Source organism: Macrosteles quadrilineatus, unplaced genomic scaffold, assembly GCF_028750875.1.
Source record: "Macrosteles quadrilineatus isolate MER2022 unplaced genomic scaffold, UCM_ALF_1.0 Scaffold_2__2_contigs__length_208266976, whole genome shotgun sequence".
Taxonomy (NCBI): Eukaryota; Metazoa; Arthropoda; class Insecta; order Hemiptera; family Cicadellidae; genus Macrosteles; species Macrosteles quadrilineatus.
Window position 1 is genome coordinate 4,337,033 of NW_026542595.1, and position 25,659 is coordinate 4,362,691.

The 25,659-nt window shown below is 32.0% G+C and overlaps 1 protein-coding gene across 1 annotated transcript in view; it reads left to right on the forward strand.

The window, feature by feature from the left end:
• LOC128986413 (potassium voltage-gated channel subfamily H member 8) overlaps positions 1-25,659 on the forward strand; it is a 348,552-nt gene that overhangs the window by 181,586 nt on the left and 141,307 nt on the right. Inside the window, exon 3 of the mRNA XM_054406776.1 lies at positions 22,117-22,350. Coding sequence (XP_054262751.1) covers positions 22,117-22,350 — 234 coding nt within the window. The remainder of the gene's footprint in view (positions 1-22,116; positions 22,351-25,659) is intronic.

Sequence of the window (25,659 nt, forward strand, 5' to 3'; positions counted from 1 at the left end):
CGTTACATTTTCCATGCATGTAATTAAGAAATGTTTCGTATTTTTGAAAGTAGTAAATAAATAAATTGTTAATTTCTGATCATGAATCGTTCAAATACAATAAAAGTTACTAATGTCATACTATAGGCTACATTTTTTCAAAAAAGTATAATCAAATAATGGTCTAATATTACGAGTCAATTAATTTATAATTATATTCATAAATTTTAAATATATCGAAAATTGTAGATGGACTACAATGTCATTTAGGAAGACTCCAAGTTAAATACTGGTGAAATGGTAGATAATGGTACAATCCCTAAATGTCTTATCTTATCAACCAATTAGGCAAATTGCTGCGCTCATAAGCATTTTATAATAGGGCTTATATAACATAAAAGATAAACGGTTAACTCTCAGTAAAACGTAAATTTTACTATTTGGGGTATTTTCGTTAAAATTCCCCAATCATTACGTTATCTTTTATTTGTTTACTATACAACATAAATAAATAAATAGTTACATATGGAGTATAGAAATCGATTGCTGTTTTCAAATACCGTTCAATTATGTATACTCGTACCGAGTTTTTATTATTAAAAAACAATGTTTGTAATATGAATCAACAAATTCATAACTATATACATGTATAGAGATATAAAAAGCTCTTTGAACAGTTTGTTTTTACCAAACAAGATTTGGAATTCTGTCTTTTCTTTTTGGTAGGCCTGAAACTAAAAAATCCAATTACTAATTAAACGACAAAACAGTTTCAATTGAAGTTGGAATTTTATCCAAACACCACGTGGAGAAAAATATTACATTATGCAAAAATATACGAAAAAAATATAAGCATTTACATATATTCTGGCTTTGGAAAAAACCGAATGAGAGTTTTGATCCGTCAAGGTAAACGTAATATTAGTCTCCAAGCGATGTTTTATGTTATGAATTACTCGAGGGTATCGTCCGTCCCTCCTGTCTTACATCAGCCTTCCATATAATCTTCCTGGCTGATAGCATAACTTTAGCCTGACATCGCTTAACATAAACTGCAAATCATTCATGAATCTGCAATATATTTACGTTACGCTTTTCTTGCGTGGATCTTAACAAATATTTTCCCAACAATCATGTTAATTGTAAATGGTTATTAGAAACCACACATAAATTTAAACGTATTATATTTGAAAGTAAACACAATAACGATTTGGTATACATAATAAATTTCGGATTTAGTATTTTTAATTTTAATAGACTAATAAAACCACTTGATGCTTGATAAGGAGGAATAGCTTATAACTTCATGGGAATTATTGCATTTACATTTTTAGCTAATTTTGTCGCCAAATGTTGTTTGTGTCCGTAGTAAACATTCTTTAAACTACACTTTTATAATCTGGAGAGTGCATTTACGTACTTACGTATTAACACATGCATTTACGTATTAACACATGACGAAATGTGGCAATGGGAATTTTAAACGTAAAGCTTCCTTTATGTGCCTAATAGAATAATATGCATATAAAATTACAAGACAAGCACATACGTTGAAAAGGAACAAAATAGGACTAACTAATATTATTTCTCGCTTTGATAGGATCAAATCCGGGAGATCTTGTGTAAATGTTCAATTTTCATGTTAAAAATGAGACAGTATGTCTAAGTGGTATCTAAAATCTTAGTTCTCAAAGTGCAATGCCAAAATATTTCCTGAGCATAAAATAAACAAGTATATCAATACATGCTACGTATTATTATTGATTACAATCGTGAAAACTACATTGCTAGTTTTAATGTATATATACGGTGGATACTTACGAGCTTGACTATATGTAAGAAATAAAGTATTATTAAAATTAACAGCTAAGATTATTAATTATGTATTTATTAGTTTGATAATAACCCTAAATCTTGTGATTCTTCTCAATATACATATCCGAGTTTTAAAATGCAAGACGTTGTATATTTAAAACTTTAAAATTGTCTCGAAGTAAGATAGCTAGTCATATTCTACTGCAACGTGTTGTGAAAGATCCTTGAAATTTGAACATATTTTAAGATGTACCTATCAAACTGAAGCTGAGTGTTCTATTATTGGTTTTAATCCAAATCGTAGTTAGTACTATTATTTTCATATGAAATACTATTAATAAGTTTATTGCATTATCAACCATACTCCCGTTTAGTTAGTTAGCAATTGCAAACTAAATAATCTTAGCCAAAAGTTTTGATAAAATATGGAAACAGCCACTCTGAGTCTTACTGAAAACCAATGTTTACTTTCGACCAAAGTAAATCTTATTCAATAGAATGCTCCCTGTGGGGTTTATATTTAATTAAATTATGTTTGGCCACTATCAGTATATCACTTATTGTATTCTTGTTTGACTAAAAGATATTAGTCATTACCTAATACGTTGGTTTTCTATTGTATTTATCTTGAATAATTGACTTTTCTAATGGAACTGTAAGAGTATGGATGCTCTTACTCTTAATTATTCTTAAAAAATTACATCCCTCCAAATGTTTTTACAATATTATTAATGAACATATTATTTAGATTAGGTAGTTAATAAACTATACCACCATAGACATTGTGTATATATTGTTAATCTAAAATCGAAATGTAATTCCATGAATTAAGTTTGAAATTAATTAACAAATCATACTTTATTTCCAATTTAATTGTCAACTTTTTAATGGTATTAATGCTTGTCAAAGTTTATGGAATGTGACATTCAATTAATAATTTTTTTTTTTTGAATTCAAGAATACCTCATTTCATAACCTAATAACCTCAAGAATAACCTCATACTTGCATATGTCATCAATATAACTCAACACAACGGTAAAAGAACATGCTATTTGAATGTACAATATTTAAAGATTTAAAATTATAATATTTTTTTGTGAAATATGGCCTGCTAAGTAAATGTAGTTTATTTATACGTGGTAAACATAACTTTTAGGATCTTGGAAGTCTTTTGAGTTATAAATTACTTTGGGAGCTCTTTCGTCCCTTAAGTATAAATCAGCCTCCAAAAGCTATCTATAAAACATGTGCGTGGTAAGATATTGACAAAACTGCACATAAACCCTTCTGTGGGTTCTTATAATGATAATAGCAAAATTGGTTTTTTGAACGAAAGGGGGAATTTAATACTTTTTAACAATTTAAAAATAACGTTAAGCTCATTCGTAAAATTAAATCATTAGTGTATTGTGCATTAATTTAGTAAATACTCTAAACATTGAACTAAATGTTGTAATATTTCATGTTGTTAAAAAATACCAGTCATTACATTACATAAACCTTTTTGGTGGAATATTATTTGTCATATAGTTATGTCTAACAGAAGAGGACTTTTATAACTAACCACCGAAAATCTTCGTATTTTCCTCGCATTCTTTCATAATGACACAAAAACATATTTCTATTATGATACCGATTTATAAACAAAACCTAAGTCATGAATTCATGATTTTGAATTTATCAGTGGGGATAAGCTGGAATGAGGTAAAAAAAGATAAAATCACGTGGAAGGACCGGAAGGAGAAACCCAAGCGCTCTTAATGCTCTAGGGTCTTCATGTCACGGAGAAGACAATTTGCTTGCTAACAATTCTGTAACAGTTCCTTTGAATCCCCATTTCAACATGGGAAGTCGAGAAAACTATTTTTTTATTAGTTTCAGTTTAAAAAACGTAACACTTGAAAATACAGGTACGTAAATAGTTGTCACGCTTACAATACAAAGTCAACCTTAAAATACGCCCGCCACAGCAAACTTGTAGACTAAGCGAATTTCCATTTACCTGATTTCATTTTAAATTAAATCTATTTAAATATCATTAGGTTTAACAAGTCAAGTACCCGGGTTTGCTACTACAGGGAGGGTAATAAAGGTTTTTTTAGTAAAACATTATTAGCTTAGTATAAAAATAAATAGCTTTGCCAAGTTTAATCAATATATATCAATATTTCAATAACAGATTATTCCCTATATGGGAAATTTGCTAATAGGTATTCGTTTTTTTTCCATTTTTGAAGCCACGCATACTAACAATATGCATATTGTGTAAGAGAAAAGGGACCTATGAATTTATATTCTATATGTATTTGTTGACCTGTTGGAAACATTTATTGGATAGGAAGGCAGACTTTATAAAAGTCTGTTAGGATTCTCTTCATTTCACCTCCGAGATTAATTGTACCCGGTTTTGTATAAAGTTTCAATACAGTATATCAGTATATGACTTTTTAAGCATAAGATGTTGCAAAAGCAATAACTATGATTAATTAATATCTTTTATTATTTTTCCATTTCAAAGGAGGTATGGTTCAAGGTATCTAAGAAACAAACATATTTTGGAATAATATATTATGGAATAACAATTACTTTGTTAAATATTAGAACGTAGCCTAAAAGAAAAAAGTTAACGAAACGACTGAAATATGCAGAATAATAATTGTCGACTACCACCTACAAGGTCATTAGGTGGAAGCCATTCCACTGAAGAATCGACGACAAAAGATGAAAGACGTCACGTCATTTAGAAGATCCTTTCACATTCACCTCAATTCCAAACAACGCCTTTGGTTTCACAGTGATTTCTATAACTATAAATCTAAATAATTGCTATTTTTTGTGCTTCGATGGTTAAAAATTACCTGTTCGCTAACGATTTCAGGAAACAGTTAAAAAGTAATTAAAGAACGTTAAACATACATTTTTAAATCTACTTCATATTAAAGAATCGTTTACAAAATATTAAGTCATTATATTGTACTACTCGTACATTGTTATATATTAGTAATGAAAATGATTCCATGAATGAATTAGGGCCCTGGATTCCATTGTTCACAAGTAGCTGTTGATACATAAATGTTAGGATGTTAGAGTACTTGCATGTCGAGCTATAAACTCAACCATACTTTGGGAACTCTTCGTCCCTGAGGTGTATATCAGCCTCTAAAAGCTATCAAAAACGTGTAGCCTTACATATATTGACGAAAATGCACACTAACCTTCTTGTATATATAAACAAAATAATAATAATAATATCATTTCCCAGATAAATATTTGTTTCCAATTAGTGTTAAATAGTTAAATAGCTGTTTTATGGTATGGGATTTATTTACTATACATCTACTTCAACACTACATCTTAGTAGATCCTTCACTGAGTTAAATCTATATTGATTTTTTTTATACTAGCAACTAACTGGGTCCGTTAACATTCACTTTATTAAATGAGCTAGTTACACTTATATTTTTTCGTTAGTAATTTTCCGTATGCGAATAAGAAACAAGTTGCCCAAATATTATTTAGTATACAAATAATAACCTAAGTGTTATATCAGAGCTAGAAATCAGTTTTTGTCTTCAAGAAAATGAGTGAAGGAGTTAGGATCTTGCACCCAGTTTAAGTATTTGATATTTAACAATAGCAATCACTTAAAGGGATTTAGAGTTTTAACATTCTCTTTATGTTCATAAGATTATTTATTAGGGATAATTATTTTTATTTGGAAGTTGTCAAGGTACCTTCTACCCCGAAGAATATCCAGGGATTTAAACACAATGAACAACAAACTAAATATCGTATTATTCAACGAATCGTCATCCGAATTGCAGACTTACTGACCCACAAAATAAAAGCATTTTATAATTATGGGGTAGTTAGATTTGGGATAAGTATTGATGCATGAAGAGGGGCGGGGAGTAACGGAAGATAAATTATTTCTAATGAACTTTTTCCTCACAAGCTTGATTAATTTATCTTGTACTGATAACAGATAGGTTTGTAGTTTTGTTTTTTAAACATATTATAAGCATGGTTCAAGAAAAACACAGCTTGCTGGAAGTGTTTAGTAGATTACTTTGACTTCAGGCAATGTACTAATAGATACAGATTTACTCCTGACTAAAAAAAGGTCTGAGTGTCTGTCACTACACGTAAATGAAGAATGAACATTTCCCCCTTTAAATCAAAGTGTTTTACTATATTTAAAATGAACAAAACCTGTAAGGATGTTTTTTTTTTTTACTTGTAAGGATGTAGATGACTGCTTGTTTACTTCGACTAAACTTCAGTTCGTACAACCTGCTAGTCAAATGCATTACATGTTAATGTTAAAGCTAGTTGCAACAAGCAGACTACAAAGGAACTCGTTATAGCGCGGCTTTTGTCATACGATGGCTTTGTCTAAATCTTAGTGGTTAGTAAAATACAAAGTATGTCACATGCGAGAATTCTTTAAAATTAATTCCTGTATTCAGAACCATATAATTAGTTTTCAAATGATGAATTTTTTTCTTTGTTCAGAAAACTAACTCTTTAAAAGGTTTTTATCGTATACCAATCTTCCATAAAATTTAAAGTTTTTCGTATTTAAAATGTAATACATACAACTAACGCATAATGTATAGCCGAGGTATCTGTTTAAGATACTAATACAAAGAAAAAAGTGTCTTAATAAAATAAAAATAAAATTAAAATGCCTTTGTTCCCGATTGTCTTTTAGTACAACACTTTTTCATAGTAATTTAGGCCAATATAACTAAACTAGCTTATAATATTCAACAATCGTGACATAACTCCTTATTGAATAGCAATAGTATTTTACAGTATCCGATGTCTTCACTAACCTTTTTAGTATTTATTTAGATAAGATAGTGTGAATGTGTCTAACTACAACACGTTAGTTGGAGAACACACGGTTGATGTGATGTTGTTTATAACTCGATGACGCATGACGTAGCGATCACTCCGCATGTTGACATTACTCAATATTGTGCTTCACTGACTGGACACAATTAAGATACAAAGCAGCCGTGAAAAGGTCAAACTTTCTAAAGAACGATGACACAAAATTATTACATAGCTTAAACGCGTTTTTTGATATTATAGATTTAAGTAGCTTTAAGAATCTTTTTCTCGTGTGTATAATTTATTTCAAGATATAGAGATTTTTATGAATGTAAAACATCTAAGTATATTAGAGTGTCATCCCAACTCTTCATAGGTTACTAATCTTTCTAAGGTGTTTCCTCTATTTTTTTCCAACGTCTAAAAGACTCGCAGTTTAATTGTAAAATGTAAAGCAAGCATACAAGTCTCGCTGTCTTGGAAGAAATTATAGCGGCTTTTTGTCCTAAACTAAAAACACAAATCATGCCGAGATGGTTATATTATTTTTTATGGGCAGTAATTATAGTAATACAATTAAACATTTTTCTCGTTTTTTTATTACAAACGATTTGTATTTTAACTATGTGGTAATTTTTCGGTACAATAGAGTACGTAGGAAAAGTGTATTCTTAAAACGTGTAGTAACATGTTATACTAAATGGATTTCACTACATTTTTAATAGAAAGGGTTCACCTAATTAAATTCTGTAAACTTTGAGGCGGTAAAAATATACTCGGTCTGCTTTATGATAAGCCCTTTACACATCATTGTTGATCTCTATAAACATCTGTGAAGCATGGGCAATGAACTGTGAAAAGAGCTTCGCGAAAATAAAGAGTGACTCGAAGCAAGAGGTAGGATCAAGAGTGGACTGAAGCACTTGGAGACCCGAGGGTCGTCATGTCACAACAAAGACAATTTCCCCTCGCGACAAACGTTACTTTTCTTACAAGTGACTTAGATAAACTCAATAGGTACTACAAATAATTTGATGAATTTATCCATTGAAAATCATTTTAGAAAACCAGTTATCAACATAATTAAAATCGTATGGTAAAATTAATATAAATGAGAATGTTTCACCTAGATTATATTCACTTTTGGCTATATTTACCTTTATGGTTACTGAATGCAAACATTAAAGTTGGCAAATTAATAGTCAAATATAGTTCAATTAGATATCCTAATCTGTATCAATAATATATCAATAATATTAATAATATTAATTAACTCTAAGTACATAGTTTAATTTTTTTTATCATAACTATTTATGCTGATACAAATATTATATTGATGAAGTTATTGAGAATTTGAAATAGGTCTTGTTATCTAAATACTCGTATAATAGTTAGTACAGTTTTGTATAGTAATACATGTATATATCAAAGTATTTTTCCACTTTACACAAAAATCTACAATATGCTTTTTTTTCTTAGTTATAATAAATACAACCTGTTAATTAACGAGTCACCCATAAACTTCAATCTGTTATTCTGTACATACAGCCTAAATTATTAGGTTATACGTTATTTCTTTAAAGAAAACAAATGATTAGATGTAACGAAACCTTCAACTAGCAATTTTATGATTTCTAAGTTGTTAAAAATCCACTGAAATACCAGACATGATAGATGAAGTTTTAATTAAAGCTTTTGATGGTGCAAGAAACTCGTGAAATTGTACCAATCTATAATATTAAAACGAAACAGTGTTTTTTTATTTCACGATTCTGAATCAACCACTCGACGGATTTACATGATTTTTGTGTTGAAAGAAAGAAAGTTTTGAGAACTAGGGAATGTCGAAGCCATAATTTTAGTTTAGGGTCCCAGTTTCTTAGAAATTAAGTTTTGATTTTTAAAAAGTCTAGCAGCCGACGCTAAGATTCTAAACTAGCTTTTGGCATATAATAATTTGCTTAACATAACAGCTGTAAACATTCAGCTTTTGTGTCATAAATTCAGCATTTGGATAAAAATGTAAAGCCATACTTAGGGTTGACTTATTTATACTATGTGTAACGCCTATCATTGATACGTCCAATTCTTCTGTAAGAGGATGACAGATTAATTAAATATCCATAGTAAAATACTAGGATGTTCAAATTATTTTTTAAAGCAATCTTTGTAATCTTCGATTTGTTTTAGAGCAATATAATTTGTTTTAACAGCTGGTCAAATAAAAACTATGGAACTATGAGGTTATTTTATTTACTGTCATTTTGTCATTGATTATAGGAAATAAGTAAGATTAGTAGAGATAATTAGACCACAGTTTAAAATAGTTAAAACCAAAATTAATTAAACCACAGTACAAATCGAGTCTCTGTAAACGAGTCTTAATAAAAAAGGATAAATGCAAATTATTTTACTGCTCCACTTTTCAAGGAAAGATTAGAAAAATAACAATATTACATTTTTTAATTCTTCATGGCAGCTTTCTGTTAACGTTTGTCTGCTTTACCTTTGTTTATATTAGGCCCGGAAATATTGATGACATAAAAAGAAGAAGAAGAATAATCAGGAATCACGATTTTAAATTACCACCACAACCTCAGCCGGGTTTTATACAAAGATAAACAAATGGATGACATAGATTGAACACAACGTCAACATTGACCTAGGATACTGCAATTAGACAAACCATCCTTTTATGAAATCGTGTTCAGTTGTTACGTTTGGGGGTGCCTATATCAGCGCACCCAAACGTGAGAATATCACTTTTATTTCAACTATGAATATATTGTAGTTTAAATGAACTAATATGGGAAATTACGACGTACATTTATTCAATGAGGGTGGGTAATTATCAAGGATAGAACTGATAACGGTATGGATAATAAACATTGACAATTATGTCATTAGCTTTACTAGCGTGTTTACTTTTTATATTCCTGCTACATGTGACCAGTTCTTTTTTTTCAAATGAATGTTATTTGAACCAAACAGCTGTTTCAAAACAAACTGTTATTGTTTTTACTTTTCTTTGTTTACACTTATTTATTTAGCAATTAATGCAGTGAAATTGATATAAAGGACAGGTGTGACGATTAGTTTTGATGTTAGGACACCAAAGTTAAATTATGTGTACCGTGAATTTTATTGGATATTATCGTTTTATTTTAGGTCGTTTCTATTCAGACCTACGTGAAATTGTGTATAGTAGTTGTATTTTGGTGATAATAATTATGGAAGAGGCAGGTATGCTATGGAAGGTGGTATCGTCGACTAGGTCTATACACTTCTCAATTGACTATTACTCTCTCTACCATAGGCTACTTATAATCAGTGTGCGTCTGTGCGAATCGGCTGCAAATCTCACTTCAACGCTTTTCACATCGTACAAATTGCAGAATTGCTGTTTATTGTAAAATTATCGGATTTAAAATGCATATCGCATAGGCCTATGATGGAATAAAAACATATTTGGTCACACAACATTTGTTTACAAGATGATTTTTCACATTAAAACTGCAAGAAACTTTGCCTTTATTTATGTAAACAAGCTGATCTGAATTGTACACGGTTTTAACTGACCACTGAATTCCCGTACGTAGGACGGGCTAACACCTCGTATATTATAACTTTTACAATCAGTTTATTTTTTTTTTTAAGATAGTACACACATTCTGTAATATATTTTTATTTTAAAAGAGTTTTAGCTTTGTTAAAGGGCGATTTACTTTAAGTCAACATTAATTTAGTCAAACGGCTAATTTTGAGACCACGCTGGCAAGGTTACCTGCATTTTGACTGTCCTAAATATACACCCCTTATTTACTGTATTTTTTAGTCTTAGTCAGAAGACAAAAAATCAAATTTATTTAATAAACAGCTTGAAACCATATGAAAAAAATGTAACTCAAGAGAAAATGTCCTTGATTAATATTTCAGACCTAAGAATATGGTTGAAAAGTAAAAAACCGTCGAAGAGCCGCCGGTTGCCCCGATCCCCTTGACCCTTGTTCGAGAGGTGAGAGGTCAACTCGTGTGTGAGGTTCAACACTGTATTTACAGAAAACTGAATTGTAATAAACCGACAGCCACTTGCTTTACATAGCACGTTTACGCAAGGCAATGAACCAAGATTATGGTCAAGTTAGCTGCAGTATGTTAACGTGGTTACATTACGCTGTAAATTAATTTCTGCCATTACGTGATGACTTTAACAAACATAATTTTACTTAAGATACCTTTTTCTAAACATCATTGTGTAAACATCATTGTGTCCTGGGATTTAAGTATTAAAACCTAAGGTTTTAGTTTTACAATGTTTTATCAACTATTTTTTCCTACAGTCACCTGACAAAGTTGGCTTCCTTGCATTAATTATACATTATACATGTAGTACAGAAAGTTGCTAATTGCTGCATTTACTTACTTTTACCGCACTCTTCTTACTTTTGCTGGACTCTTTTTTTGCCGCACACCAGTATTCCAACCAAACAACACAAAACAGCGTGCTTGGAAATACTGTAGGTTGGCAACACAAAGATACTAAGACCGCGGCAACGATCACACTACGATCAGCTATGCTTTATAGGCCTAGTTACTGTAGGAAAAATATAATGTGTAACACGAGTGCAAAGTGCCACTTCGCCCACTAGTAACACAAATAACTATTTTAGGTCTACTTATTCTTGTACAACATACTGTACTTTTGTTGTGTTTTCTTGTACTTATTATTTTAGTTCTTTCCAAAGATTATTTAATAGTAGCTATTCTGTATAAGGACAACCTTCTGAAGGCAACCACCGAAAGTATTGTTTTATATTTAATATGATAATTATAATAAACTCTGATATATTATCAGGGTTGATGGTTAAATCATTATCGTCCGTTTACGTTTTAATACATAAAATCTAACTCTCAGAAGATGCCTATCATGAAGTTGTCTACACACAGCCTAGAATATTTTATACGGCTACTATAACAGTTTAATAAGGCAGATCTCTCATAAAACTACAAATAGAAGAGACGGCGACAATGGAATCTCGTTATTTTAACGTCTTTGTTTTACTTACAAAAGCACTGTTCAAACTATTGTCGTAAGTGTAGTGCAAACTTGGCTGTGTTTGTGCTTCCTCCATCCTACGTAACTGTAAACATGAGATTCATGAATTGCTAATATGCCTCCCCAGTGTGATTGACAACCTATTGTCGTAGTGTGTATTATGACCCATTAAAAATGAGGCATGCGATTGATGTTATTGGCCATAATATAACAATTGTGTGAAAAAAAAAATTAAAAGTATTTTATTTTGTATAGATTTCAAGTATGTAAAGTAGGCTTTAAGATACTCTTATGCACAGCTTGTGATCACTCGTCTTTGAAAAGTGTCATCACATTACTGGTTAAAACCATTGCCACATTAATATAAGTATAGATTGTAGGGTTAACAATCATGGTAAGTTTTGTGCTTCATGGATTAAGTAAATTTAATAGATAAAATGGAAGAATTACCTTATCCAACCAAGGGTCACAATGAATAACATAAATTTAATAATTTTAACGTATGATTCTACGTATTTATTAACATTTTTGTGTTAAATTCTCAGTGTAAAATTGAATAGTCATATAATATCAAATACAACCATGATTTAAGTCAAACCAAGTTTTAAATGGGCATTTTATGATATTGATGGATGTATTTACCAAAATATTAGTGGCAACTGGGATTACTCTTTGTTAACCTTAAAAGTGATTATTTTTTTCATTTTTGCATAAGATGTTTTATAAAACGAATATAAAAAAGTAGACAATGATGATAATATCGTGGCAATACGTTTTAATGGTAAGAGACGTCCGCGGGGACTCGTAGTGCAGGGTTCAAGGTTCAATAATGCTTTGACTTCGTCAAAGTCAGCCTCTGTTTTTTACTACCCACCACAGAAAAAATTCTACAAAAGTGTTCCACAAAAACACACATTTTTCTTAAAACCTGTCTTCTAGTCCTTAATTTGTATTATTAAAGCGATAAAATTTGTTAATAGGAGAACAGTTTTATCGTATACTTGTGGCCACCTACACGTTTTCAGAGATGAGGGTGATTTTTAAAATCCACTAATGTACTAAAATTGCGTACGTTTAAAATATTTGGATAACTTTAAATTTGCTTTACCCAGTCTTGGTTCTATTTTCCAATACGGAGAGATCAATAACCCTGTGTAAAAGATCATACACAATACGAGGTCTTTATAAGGAAGCAATTTTGCTGAGGAATCGTACGTGATATTTTCCACAACAAAGGATCGTGTTCGAAGAAAGCCTTGCCATTTAGGAGTTCCTTTAGAACTTTATCACGTTTCCAACACTGTGGGTTTTATGTCTATCCTTTAGTATCATCGTATCGTCTAATCACTTATTTTAATTTTAAGACCAGAAAATTTCAAACCCAACACTTTGGGAACAATAATACAAATTTTAAATTAATTTACCTGGGAGATTCTTGAGTACAAAGTGTCCCTTTCCTTAAGAAATTATATTATTTATTCTCTAGATAGATAAAACACTACCAGGTGACGTTATTATCACATTACCTGGCCCTCAGTGATTGGCGGGTTTAAAACCCAGATTTAATCCTGGTCTCATGCATAGACATCCTCGCTCTTAGCGCTAGACCAGCTGTGATGTTTAAACGATTATTATAAAATTAGTCTACAGGTCAGTTGGAGAATTTATTGAGATACATTTTAATATTATATAATCGTCAGTTTAGTTTGGTTTTAGTAAAATATTATACTAAAATATTTAGGTAATATGGCTCAAAGTCCTGTTTTAGTACAGAATTTATTTACGATACATTTAGCTCGGAGTAAAACGTTTTACATGTTCCATCATCCCAAAAACAAATTTGCTCGATTAAGGTTGGCAGTTTTGTTTCTCACAACAAATGCGACAATTCCCTTACGTATTTTTCTGGCTTTTGACGTTTGGTACCATTTTAAAGGTCAAAGTATTCTACTCAACACTCGAATAGTCAGGAAACAACCCTTGGATAAAAACCAAGTTTTTTCTACTTTAGAAATTTCCTCATCTTAATGGGAGACAGGTTGAGGATTTGAAAAAGAACCCCCAACCACCACATTACTAAGCAACCTATATTCGTTTCAAGATAAGTACTTACATATACTCAATTTTTCTATTACTAAAATTTTGTTAGGATTATTTTTTATAGAAAAAAAATGGATGAACATATCATATTTTATATTATAAAAATAATGTAGTGTAATTTCCAGCAGTATATATATTTTGTATTAGAATGTGTTAAAATATGGTATTTCTTTTTTTTATATTATTTTGTCAAGTTATGATGAAAAAATTATGTCAAAGCGTTAGAACTAGAAGGAATCTTTTTAACAAGTAAAAAGTGTGTTTCTTGTTGAGCAAAATGTTTGAGTGTGCAATATTTTTATTTTATTTACGTAAGAATATTTTATTACTTTCATTTGTAGCAAGTGAGATTCTACACACATGTTAAACGTATATCTTCTTGGTGTTGAAAGTGGATTGTTTCTCGTTTTCTCGAGAAATATGTTCCGTACGTGAAATTTTCTTGATTTGTATCGTCAATTCTATTCGTATGCATTCCCAACATGAATTCTCATTACTATTTTAAACCAAATTGGATGTACCTATGAATCCTAGTAATATCTAGAACTACCATGCGTAATTCACTTTCCATGATTAATTATTGAATATTCCTGAAAAGTATAATTTAACTTACATTATTATAACTTTACACTTGTTATACTAAAAATATTTCCTAACCCTCGCTACATAAAAATAATTTTATAAGTGTTACCAAGTTTAAATAATTCCCTTAACAACAATCCTTTGGGATAGACACCTATTAAATTGAATAGTTCTCTATTGTGAGAACAAGGGTGCGTTTGAGAACAATGCATTACCATATATCGGCTTTGTAGTTCTCTCTGTAGAAATCCTCGTATTGGAACCTATTAGGTAATTGTAATTATAAATCAAGCATTTACCCTGGCTAGAGGTATGTAAATGCAAACTATATTTAATACATGTTGAGTTACATTGTCATTGGTCTAATTTATGTGGTGGATTTAAAAGTTAAATAGTTTAAGTTTTAGTATAACGTGAGTTAACTTGTCCATCAACTAATGCCAGCGACCTGGTCAACACAGAGATTGACCCTTGCCATTACATCGAGTCGCTGGGGTTGTGGCATTACTGAGAACAGGGAGACGCCACACTCACTTTAATAAATTAACTGAGGGAATGATGAAAACGTGTTCTGCTCAGTAATTTATTAAATCCGAACTAAAATTAATGACACGTTTTTGATGACGCCATTGGGGGTTAAAAGGGGAATCTGAATTCTTTGTGATTTAAAAAAAATGATGATTACAGTCTATGCTGTACCAAGTACCCAACAGACCTCAAAATTGTAAGTTTGAGTCATTACTCATTATACAAGAATTGCTCCACAAGACAAGTCGCCCCCAATATACCAGGCTAGAGGCTTGAGTTGTCTAGGAATGAACATGGTGGTAACCACAGTTCATAACTTGATTGGCCTTAAACTCGTCATTGTGATAGCCATAACCGTGGTATTTAATGCTTTGTACATTCCCAACAAACTCTTATTTACGGACTAATCCCTTTACCATTCTTGGTTTCAATTGTAACAAACTCTTCCAAGAAAAACATTTCCTCCTGTGACATTCAATGAGTCAGCTAAACTGTACATTTAGTTTTAGTTTCCATTTTAAATGCAGCGTTTTTTTAATGAACAGGCTGCTGTTAACCATCTAAGGTTATCGCGATTAGTTGCAAGTGTGTATTAAGGCGTGTAATATTGATGTTTTCCATTCAATAAAAGAAGTTTTAATTGAGCATTATTTGAAATCGCTGTGACATTTTGATGACACTTTATTTGAATACATTTCATTACGCATGTTGATAAACCTGATGGCGTGTTTTGTATAATTTGAAGCAATGCGGTTTAGGTAGATTTGATAAAAAAATATATCAATCTTATTTTCTATCGTTTAAAATTATATACCGGTATGCTATTAGTAAATACTGCAAGTGTTATATTTTTATCTCAAAATATAAAGCGGGGGTACAGTTTCTTAACTGGGCTACACTACTATTGAATGAAAATATCGATCAACAATCGAAATTTTGTTCATTACACCTTCATTCGATTGTTCGGCATGTGGTGAAGGGTGGTCGGGGTCGGGGGTGCAAGTATTTTTGAAATTATCTCCTCGTTGTTTAAACGAATGTCCCAATAGTGATAAAACTATGTGGATATAACATAAATAAAGAAACTGGTTAACTATAACCTAAACTTTACCTTCCTAGTCAAACCTAATTTCAAAACACTTAATGCAGCCACGAATCTGCATAAACGCCGACCTCCCTTCCCCACATGCATAAGGTCAGCGTGGATGCAAAAATATCGATTATATTGATTACTTGAAGTAATTGACCAACAGTTGTAATAAAAACCCATGTATTTTACAAAATAAATGTTTTGCTAAACCAAATAATAAATTAAAACTTGAACTCACTGGATAAACTAATAGCTATTTACATTACAAGTGTAGTAAGAGCGTTTTTACATCACGCAGGTGAATGTTGTGCAACGAGCGAAGGCGAGTTGCATAATTCACCGAAGTGATGTAAACTCACTCTTGCGTAACGTGTAACGTACAAGATTTTACCTGACCCGACAATATTCAGGAGGTTACGTGCAATATGCTTCATTATCAATTTCACTCGTCTTCTAACAGTAGCGTTCATTTATAAACAAAAGCTAGGTTAGGAAAATTCTTCAAAGCATAACAATAAAATTCAAACACACAGCTGATGTCTAGCGTTGAGCGTCTTTGGCTCCATAGAGGTATATTTTTTAAGTTATCCACTCAATGTTATTTAAATGGGTTTCATTACATCACCGAGTGAGTTTTTTTCAACTTTATACCACTCGAGAAGTAAGGAAGTTGTATACATCACGCTTGGGATAGGGAAGTTTAACATGGCGGGTTAGGTAAATTAAACAAACATAACTGTTTTAACTAAGAAAATAAAAAGTCGCAACTAAAACTTACTGGATAAACTATGGAACATAACTAACTGTACGCAGAGTTCACTGTATAATATATAACCAACTAAAATGCCTATAAAGACTTAATAAACTAAAAAAAAGAAAAAAAACTAATTGTAAGCCCAGTTCACTGGATATAGGCTAATATAATACCTATAACACATGGATTAAACCATATAAAAATAACTCATTTCCACATCATTTCACACCTTAAACTATAAATATCATCAGTTACCTGGGTATAATAATCGTATAGCATTTAACAATGAAGGAAAGGGTCTTACCTGCCTGTTTAACTTCACGGCAGTACAATTATTCTACCAAAAGCGAAGCTATATCGTCCGATTTCATTCCCGTTTTCAGTGACCGATTTAGAGCTCGCCATGACGATTCCATGGTCTGCGTATTAGCTGAGGCTATCGGATCAATGAAATTTGCTGAATGGTTAACAATAAAATTATGGTATCCACTAGACGACAAATTAAAATATCCTTCCATAAGTCTGTTACTAGAATAGTACCTGGATTGAGATGTTTCAATACTAATGGGATTAGAATAGCTGCGTCCCGTTTGTTTTCTGGGCAAATCTAAATCCGGTATCTTCCTCCCCTTCTTTCCCTGTTTGACGTGTCAACGTCGACATTTGTTGCCATCATCCATAACATCCATACTCCTTCAACCATCCTTCCTCTATTATATTTCCGTTTACCGATTTTACATTAATCAATTTCAGCCACTACCCCGTCAACCCCTGACAGTTGCTCTTCTTCGTATTTGCTATCTATGTAGCAAAAACAAACCTCCCTACAATCTGACAGCCAATTCGAGATGGTTCTCCTACTAGTTTGAGATGTAGATGAGCTTGTTTCCCTGATCAAAAAATCATAGTTTACAACATTGATATAAAAGAAATAAACTATTGTAAAAATGTTATTAAGGCCAAACTTTGCATTTTCAAAACTTTATTTTCCAGAGAGTTCTTTCAAGCATCGTTTCCACCATTATCGCTTTTTCGGCATCGGAATATTACGGAGTTGTCACCACGAACTAGCCACTTGTTTTCGTTCTGTCCCTACTGTGTGTAGGAAACTCATATGAAAATCCTAGTTGTGTTGTGTACACCACTAGGATTTTCATATGAGTTTCCTCCAAGAAAAACAACTAATATCTATTAGCAGAATGCTAAACTCGCAATCTCAATCCATACCAAAGGTCACATTTACAGTATATTGTACTACTCAAGTCAAATGACCCATGAAGGGCAGACATTTAGGAATGTCTTAATATATTTTTTAGAAAGTAATAGTCGAAGTTGAATCTTTACGATTGACGGTTATTTGTTTCTAACACCCAAATCACCTAAAACATTCTTACAACGATTTAAAACTATTCCTTGACATCAACATTACAACTTTGTTAATGATTTTTTGGGAGGCAAGGCTTCCTTTTATTATCTCAGCAATTACCCAAACTCACTGTAGAACTTCAGGGCTCTGGTTGGGGGAGACATCTAACGTGGCTAATAATCGTGGAGAACAGGTAATTATACGGGTAAAAGGGTAATTCTAGCGGGGAATTCCTGATAAAACCCGAGATTGATCCCCAAAGTATGGAAATATTCTTACGTAATACTGAATAAAATTGAAATTTCTATTGTTGATTGATATTTTCATTCGATAGTACTGTACCCTAAAGCGATAAAAAAAAAAAAAATTAACGGTGGCATTTTAACAGTAAATGTGACCTTTTACGAGTGCTTTGTAAAGTACTTTTGAGTACATTGTGTGTCCAGTCGGTGGAGCGGGTTATTGGGGATCGCTGATACATGCGCTGTAGTAATCGCTACAGCACAAACGTGTCGTAACGTTACCATACTCCATTACTTTACTCATTGTTAAGTATATATGTATTATACTACGTTACTCTATGAACGTTACTCTATGACAGTGACGCATGCAGACGTGATTGTTGTATTAATTGTTGATAGAAATACATTCAACATAATTGTCAGATTACTTAGTTACAGTGTTAAATGCATTATGATAGTAACTTCACTTCGCTCCTGTAAACGTGAAAGCTACCTCAGGCAGTAATTCACCGTTTGTCGACAGTGGTCACTATTACTTTAGAACAATGATACATGCGACTTAATCACTAAATCATCTAGACTTTTGCAATCGATGTTATAAGTTTGTTCCAAATTATTTCTACTTGCTGCCAGAGTCATTTAAAAGACATGGTGAATTTTATTTGAAGACTATGCTACATTTTCAAATCTGTAGGGTTGCAAATTTTCGTTTGAATTATAAGCCTATCGAGTGTTTTTTTTGTAGTTTTTTCTTTTAAAATTTTATTCTAGCCATCCAAACCAAACATAACTTGTCAATTTAACCCGCAAACGAGAACCCCCGCATTTAAATGAACTAAACGCGACAACGACATATTTAGTTGTACAATAGAGGAGTTAGTATGTAGCTAACCTAGGATTCTTAATTAATCTCGTTTTATTGTTTATACATTCGATTACATGTAACGGGCTCAGACATAGATGTATATTCTTCGTCTACCATGCCTTGTAAATAACGTTAAATCACGTAAACTTAGGTGGACGTGACAAGCGTTAATTTCAGATAACGAGATAATTCATCTCATGAAACTACTGCTTGAACCAACATTACAACATTACTTCACTGACACAAGGTAGCTCATACAATCAGAAAATTGAAACCTTTACAGTACAATATTTTTTTACTTAATCTCTAAAATTTAACCTTAAATGATACTTGTAGACCTACAATTATTTTAAACGGGAGTTTTCATGATAACTAAAATTTGAAATTGGGTTGTTGGTTATGTAAGGAACGATTTATAGTTTGAATGATTACTTAAGTTGGACAATAAATTTGAATATTAATCAGCAAATCAATTTAAATGTTGAAATTAAAAGAGATGGCAAAATGCCCCAACCGCACCAAAAATACAGGATAAGTGAAAATCCATTTGCCTTCTTAGATTTTCACTTTCAAATGTCAAATTTATTCCCCGTTTAAATAGCATTACGTTACACGAGTACTTGCTGCTCCTTGGAATGGTGTAGTTTTAGTAAAATGTTAATAGTTTGAAATTAAAATAAATTAATTTGCCAAATTTTATAAAAATATAGCTATGAACAAGCGAATTACAACAGTTCAGTTATTCCTCATAAAAATTATATAGGAATTACATTTTTTTTCTTCTTCATAACCAGCGAACAGCAAATCTTCCATAGCTTGTTTGTTTTTAATCTCTACGAAATAAACGTTGGTTACATGTTTGTACAAAATTACATCAAATTCAGATTATTTTTTCTCGATTTGTTGTGCTAAAGGACACCATACTTGTTTTTGGCCTCTAGGGACATAAGAACGGAAAAGTATAAGCCAACAGTCCCGAGTCTTACCATGAGACCTGCGGTAAATACCACCATGCTCATTCCCGAAATATGGGGAATTCACTAATAGAAATATTAGTTGTCCATTTACCATTAACCATTGAAAAGAATAAGTAAAAAATAATATCTGTTTTCATTAAGTATTGCTTTACTTTGTGATAATTGCACTAGTTTTATTGTGCCGACGTCGCTGTCCGCGCTAGCAAACGGAATGTATTGTGTTTGGATGAATTAAAAAAATACATACAATTGAGAAACATTCACTTAAGTACCATACAGTACACACAAAGCAGCATTATTGCTCCAAAATACTGTATTGAATGTTAGCTACAACTAGTAGCACGGGGATTGGTAGCTGAGCTGATGTATTCAGCAGCACAGCAGCACAGTAAAGGCATGTAGACAGCCGCTGATAGGCAATAGCGGGACTGTTCTGCATATCAATGAAGCGTCATCAATGGAATTAATAGTTCCTGGCCTTGCAATTTCGGAACTCATCATAAAATATAATATACAAAACATCGAGCTAAAATTTGCAAAACCCTTAACCCAAACTACAAATTAGGAATAAAACAGTGATAGATAAATGACGAAAGCATCTCCTAAATATAGATCTACAAAGCAATATTTAAACAGTAATTTATTCAGCTAAAGAAGAGAAAGAAACCTCACAGTGATTTTCTTGTCAAAACCGAGTGGAAATCTCTCAAAACCTCTGTAATAATTAATAAAGCTTTTGTTACGCGGTGCTCTCTGAGGCACTTTATTGCCAAAGCAGAAAAGTACTTAAAACTTTAATTCTTTCAGTTGAGTTTCAATCTCAACGTTCGAATATTGCAAAGCTCTTTTAAATTTTTTTTTTTTTCATAACACAGTAACCTAACAACAATTGTTATCTGTTATTACAGTTTTAACACATTTACGAACGATGGGCCTATTAACTGTAACAATATTACTTATATTGTTGACTGATTTTTTTGAACCGATACTACAGGAACTGGAGTTTGACCTGAAAATGATAACTCCACCAATTTTAATAATGTAATAAAGAATTATTAATAAAACACATATCTGTGTTTATGATCCACTGCACGAATACTCAAATCGATGCAATCAAGTACCCCACATACTAAAAGTGACATTGTTAGTGATTTTAAACACAGAGAGCATGTTTTTCACCAGGCTTACGAATTACTTCAGTAATGTACGGCGAGAACCTCGTCAAGTACTCGTCCGCCAATTGACAAAGGACTCGTGAACCCAATCGGGCGCAAACACGTTAGGGATCATTCTTAGGCTAAAAACGAAATGCTCGTACCTTTAATGGCCCGAAACGTCCAATTTACTTACATAGCATAAGATTTAATTTACAATAATTTTTAATTTTTTTTACGATTTTAAAACTTATTTTAATTTCGTTGGAGTTGGTCTTGATTACCTCTCAATAAGACTTTCCATTATTGTTGACGTGCTTCAACTTTATATTTAAAAAAAACTCCATGACTTAACGTCTTAGGGATATCAAATAAAAACGGGCAAAATTTTGCAAATTTTAGTAAAAATTATTTAATACATGAACATATGTATAGTATGAGGCTTATAACATAAAAATGTTTAATATTTATTTAAAAAAAAAATCAAGTAATGTTTGATGCATTCAGTTGGGAAAATTGAAATGGATGAAGTTTCAATATAACTTTAAAGGGTTTTGGCTGATAAGTGATCATTTCGCCTGCAACTAAACATACGGTAGAGCCACTTGATTAGTTCGTATCCAAAGCGCAGTGCGGTAGCTAACATAAACTAGTAAGCTGCCTTGCAGATTACATGATGGCCGGAAAATATATTTTAAATTCTAGTACACATACAAACTCACCAACATATAGATGCATCCATTAACATATATTTGTTTTATGTTACAGACAGCAACTTTGTGCTGGGCAACGCGCAGGTCCCTGCAGTGTACCCGATCGTCTACTGCTCTGATGGATTCTGCGAACTCACGGGGTTCGCGCGGGCGCAGATCATGCAGAAGGGCTGTGCATGTAAATTCCTGCACGGACCTGACACAGCGGACGACCACAAGTCACAGATCGACAAGGCGTTGGAGTGCAAGACTGAGCTCAAACTCGAGGTTATATTCTATAAGAAAAATGGTGAGTACAACTGTCTTGTTTGTAAAATTTTTAGTTATCGTCGATTTCGCTCTTTTTTGGTTTCCAGTTACCAAGTTGGTTTGATTAGGTAGGCTATTATCAGCATGGAAAGGTATCAGGTCCGTGAAGTTGGCGTACCCATATTAGCGTATCCACTTTTGATCATACCAATCGTTAGTTCATCGTTAGTTCTCGATAGTTCCCAAATTTTTTCGTTAGTTCTCAAAAAATAAAAAAGTTATAGCCGATTATAAGTGGGTACGCTAACTTCACACTTCCGGGTTCTAGCACGTGCCGTTTTCTGAGGAGAAATGTTTACATCTATATACCAATCGTTAGTTCTTCGTTAGTCCTCGATAGTTCCCAAATTTTTTCGTTAGTTCTCAAAAAATAAAAAAGTTATGAGGCATACAAAGTGGGTACGCTAACTTCACAATTGTACAATTTCCAGCGGGAACAGTTTTTTTACTATAAATGCCTATATCTATATACCAATCGTTAGTTCTTCGTTAGTTCTCGATAGTTCTCCAAAATTAACGTTAGTTCTCAAAATATTAAAAAGTTACGAAGCATAAAAAGTGGGTACGCCAACTTCACAGTTATAGAATTTCCAGCGGGCACAGTTTTTTTACTATAAATGCCTATATCTATATACCAATCGTTAGTTCTTCGTTAGTTCTCGATAGTTCTCCAATATTTACGTTAGTTCTCAAAAAATAAAAAAGTTAAGAGGCATACAAAGTGGGTACGCCAACTTCACAATCATAGAATTTCCAGCGGGCACAGTTTTTTTACTATAAATACCTATATCTATATACCAATCGTTAGTTCTTCGTTAGTTCTCGATATTTCTCCAATATTTACGTTAGTTTTAAAAAAATAAAAAAGTTAAGAGGCATACAAAGTGGGTACGCTAACTTCACAATTGTACAATTTCCAGCGGGAACAGCTTTTTTACTATAAATGCCTATATCTATATACCAATCGTTAGTTCTTCGTTAGTTCTCGATAGTTCTCCAAAATTAACGTTAGTTCTCAAAATATTAAAAAGTTACGAAGCATAAAAAGTGGGTACGCCAACTTCACAGTTATAGAATTTCCAGCGGGCACAGTTTTTTTACTATAAATGCCTATATCTATATACCGATCGTTAGTTCTTCGTTAGTTCTCGATAGTTCTCCAATATTTACGTTAGTTCTCAAAAAATAAAAAAGTTAAGAGGCATACAAAGTGGGTACGCACACTTCACAATTATAGAATTTCCAGCGGGCACAGTTTTTTTACTATAAATACCTATATCTATATACCAATCGTTAGTTTGTCGTTAGTTCTCGATAGTTCTCCAATTTTTTCGTTAATTTTTAAAAAATAAAAAAGTTATGAGGCATACAAAGTGGGTACGCTAACTTCACAATTGTACAATTTCCAGCGGGAACAGTTTTTTTTTACTATAAATGCCTATATCTATGTACCAATCGTTAGTTCTCGATAGTTCTCCAATATTTATGTTAGTTCTCAAAAAATAAAAAAATTACGAGGCATACAAAGTGGGAACGCTAACTTCACAACTATACAATTTCCAGCGGGCACCGTTTTCTGACTATAAATGCTTATATCTATACACCAATCGTTAGTTCTTCGTTAGTTCTCTATAGTTCTCCAATATTTACGTTAGTTCTCAAAAAATAAAAAAGCTACGAGGCATACAAAGTGGGTACGCTAACTTCACAATTATAGAATATCCAGCGGGCACCGTTTTATGACTATAAATGCTTACATCTATATACCAATCGTTAGTTCTTCGTTAGTTCTCGATAGTTCTCCAATATTTACGTTAGTTCTAAAAAAAAAAAAAAAAAAAAAAAAAAAAAAAAAAAAAAAAAAAAAAAAAAAAAAAAGTTACGAGGCATACAAAGTGAGTACGCTGACTTCAAAATTATAAAATTTCCAGCGGGCACCGTTTTCCGACTAAAAACGCTTAAATCTATATACCAATTTTTAGTTCCATGCATTGTAATTTGATTCATCTTCACACAATGAAAATCAAAGTAACACTGACATTAGAATAACTATCACATTATGATTCTCTCGAAGAGAAAGGATTGCTTATCAGTTCCAGGATAGCGCTTATCTGTGATATCCGCAATAGTAGTTGCAGGTGTCACTCGGTTAGATTATTTTTTAGGAGTGATAATTTTGATTACGTTATCAAAATGATTAACAGTTGAATATGTTCAGTTAATTAGAACATCCAAAAAAGACAACGCTTCCAAAAATTGGTTTTAGATAAGCAATGAAATCATATGTATACCTACTTAGTTGTGTGAAAAAGTGCATTTTATAAAAAGTCCATCATGGAAACAAAATAAACTATCCATCAAAATGAAAACCAGAGTCTGCTAAGTAAAATGGTATAAAGTAATTTATAAGCAGTGATTATTTGAATTGGATTAAGCAGATAAAATATGTACGATCAAAGAACTTCTGTTTGGTTAATTAAACTAATCGTTTGTATTGTTTGTATTTGTTTGTGTTCGGTATTAGTATTATAAAATTACATCATTAAACGTAACACGTTACGAGTGACAGTTGCACGGATCGAGACTGGAAGGTCATACGGACTTGAACGAACTGGAGACTGGAGTAGTGGATGGAATAAATGTGTACAACACATTACTAGCATGGCGTATTGGGTATGGCGGGGTCGAGACGATATTTATTTAGTTGTATAGTAGTATACTGTAAGCATTTTTCGTTGAATGAAGGTGCGCGCTGGAAATCAGAAGCATTAAATAAGTTTATCTATTGATTATTGGCTATACGTATATTTATTTATTTTTTTTAGAACTAACAAAATAAATGAGTGAGCCAATCTTACGATTAAAATTAAGATATAGGCACTTTTAGTCAGACAAGGGTGCACGCTAGGAATGATTTGGGTTTGAGGTTGGCATAACCACGTTTAAGACCTTATTGCCTTTTTATTGTTTAAGAACTAGTAATAATATTGAGGAACTAACACGACATAACGAAGAACTAAAAATTGGTAAATAGATATAAGCGTTTTTAGTCAGAAAACGGTGCCCGCAGGAAATTTTATAAATTTGAAGTCAGCGTACTCACTTTGTACGCCTCGTAACTTTTTTATTTTTTTTAGAACTAACGTAAATATTACAGAACTATCGAGAACTAACGAAGACCTAACGATTGGTATATAGATATAGGCATTTATAGTCGGAAAAAGGTGAGCGCTGGAAATTGTATAATTGTGAAATTAGCGAACCCTCTTTGTATGCCTCGTAACTTTTT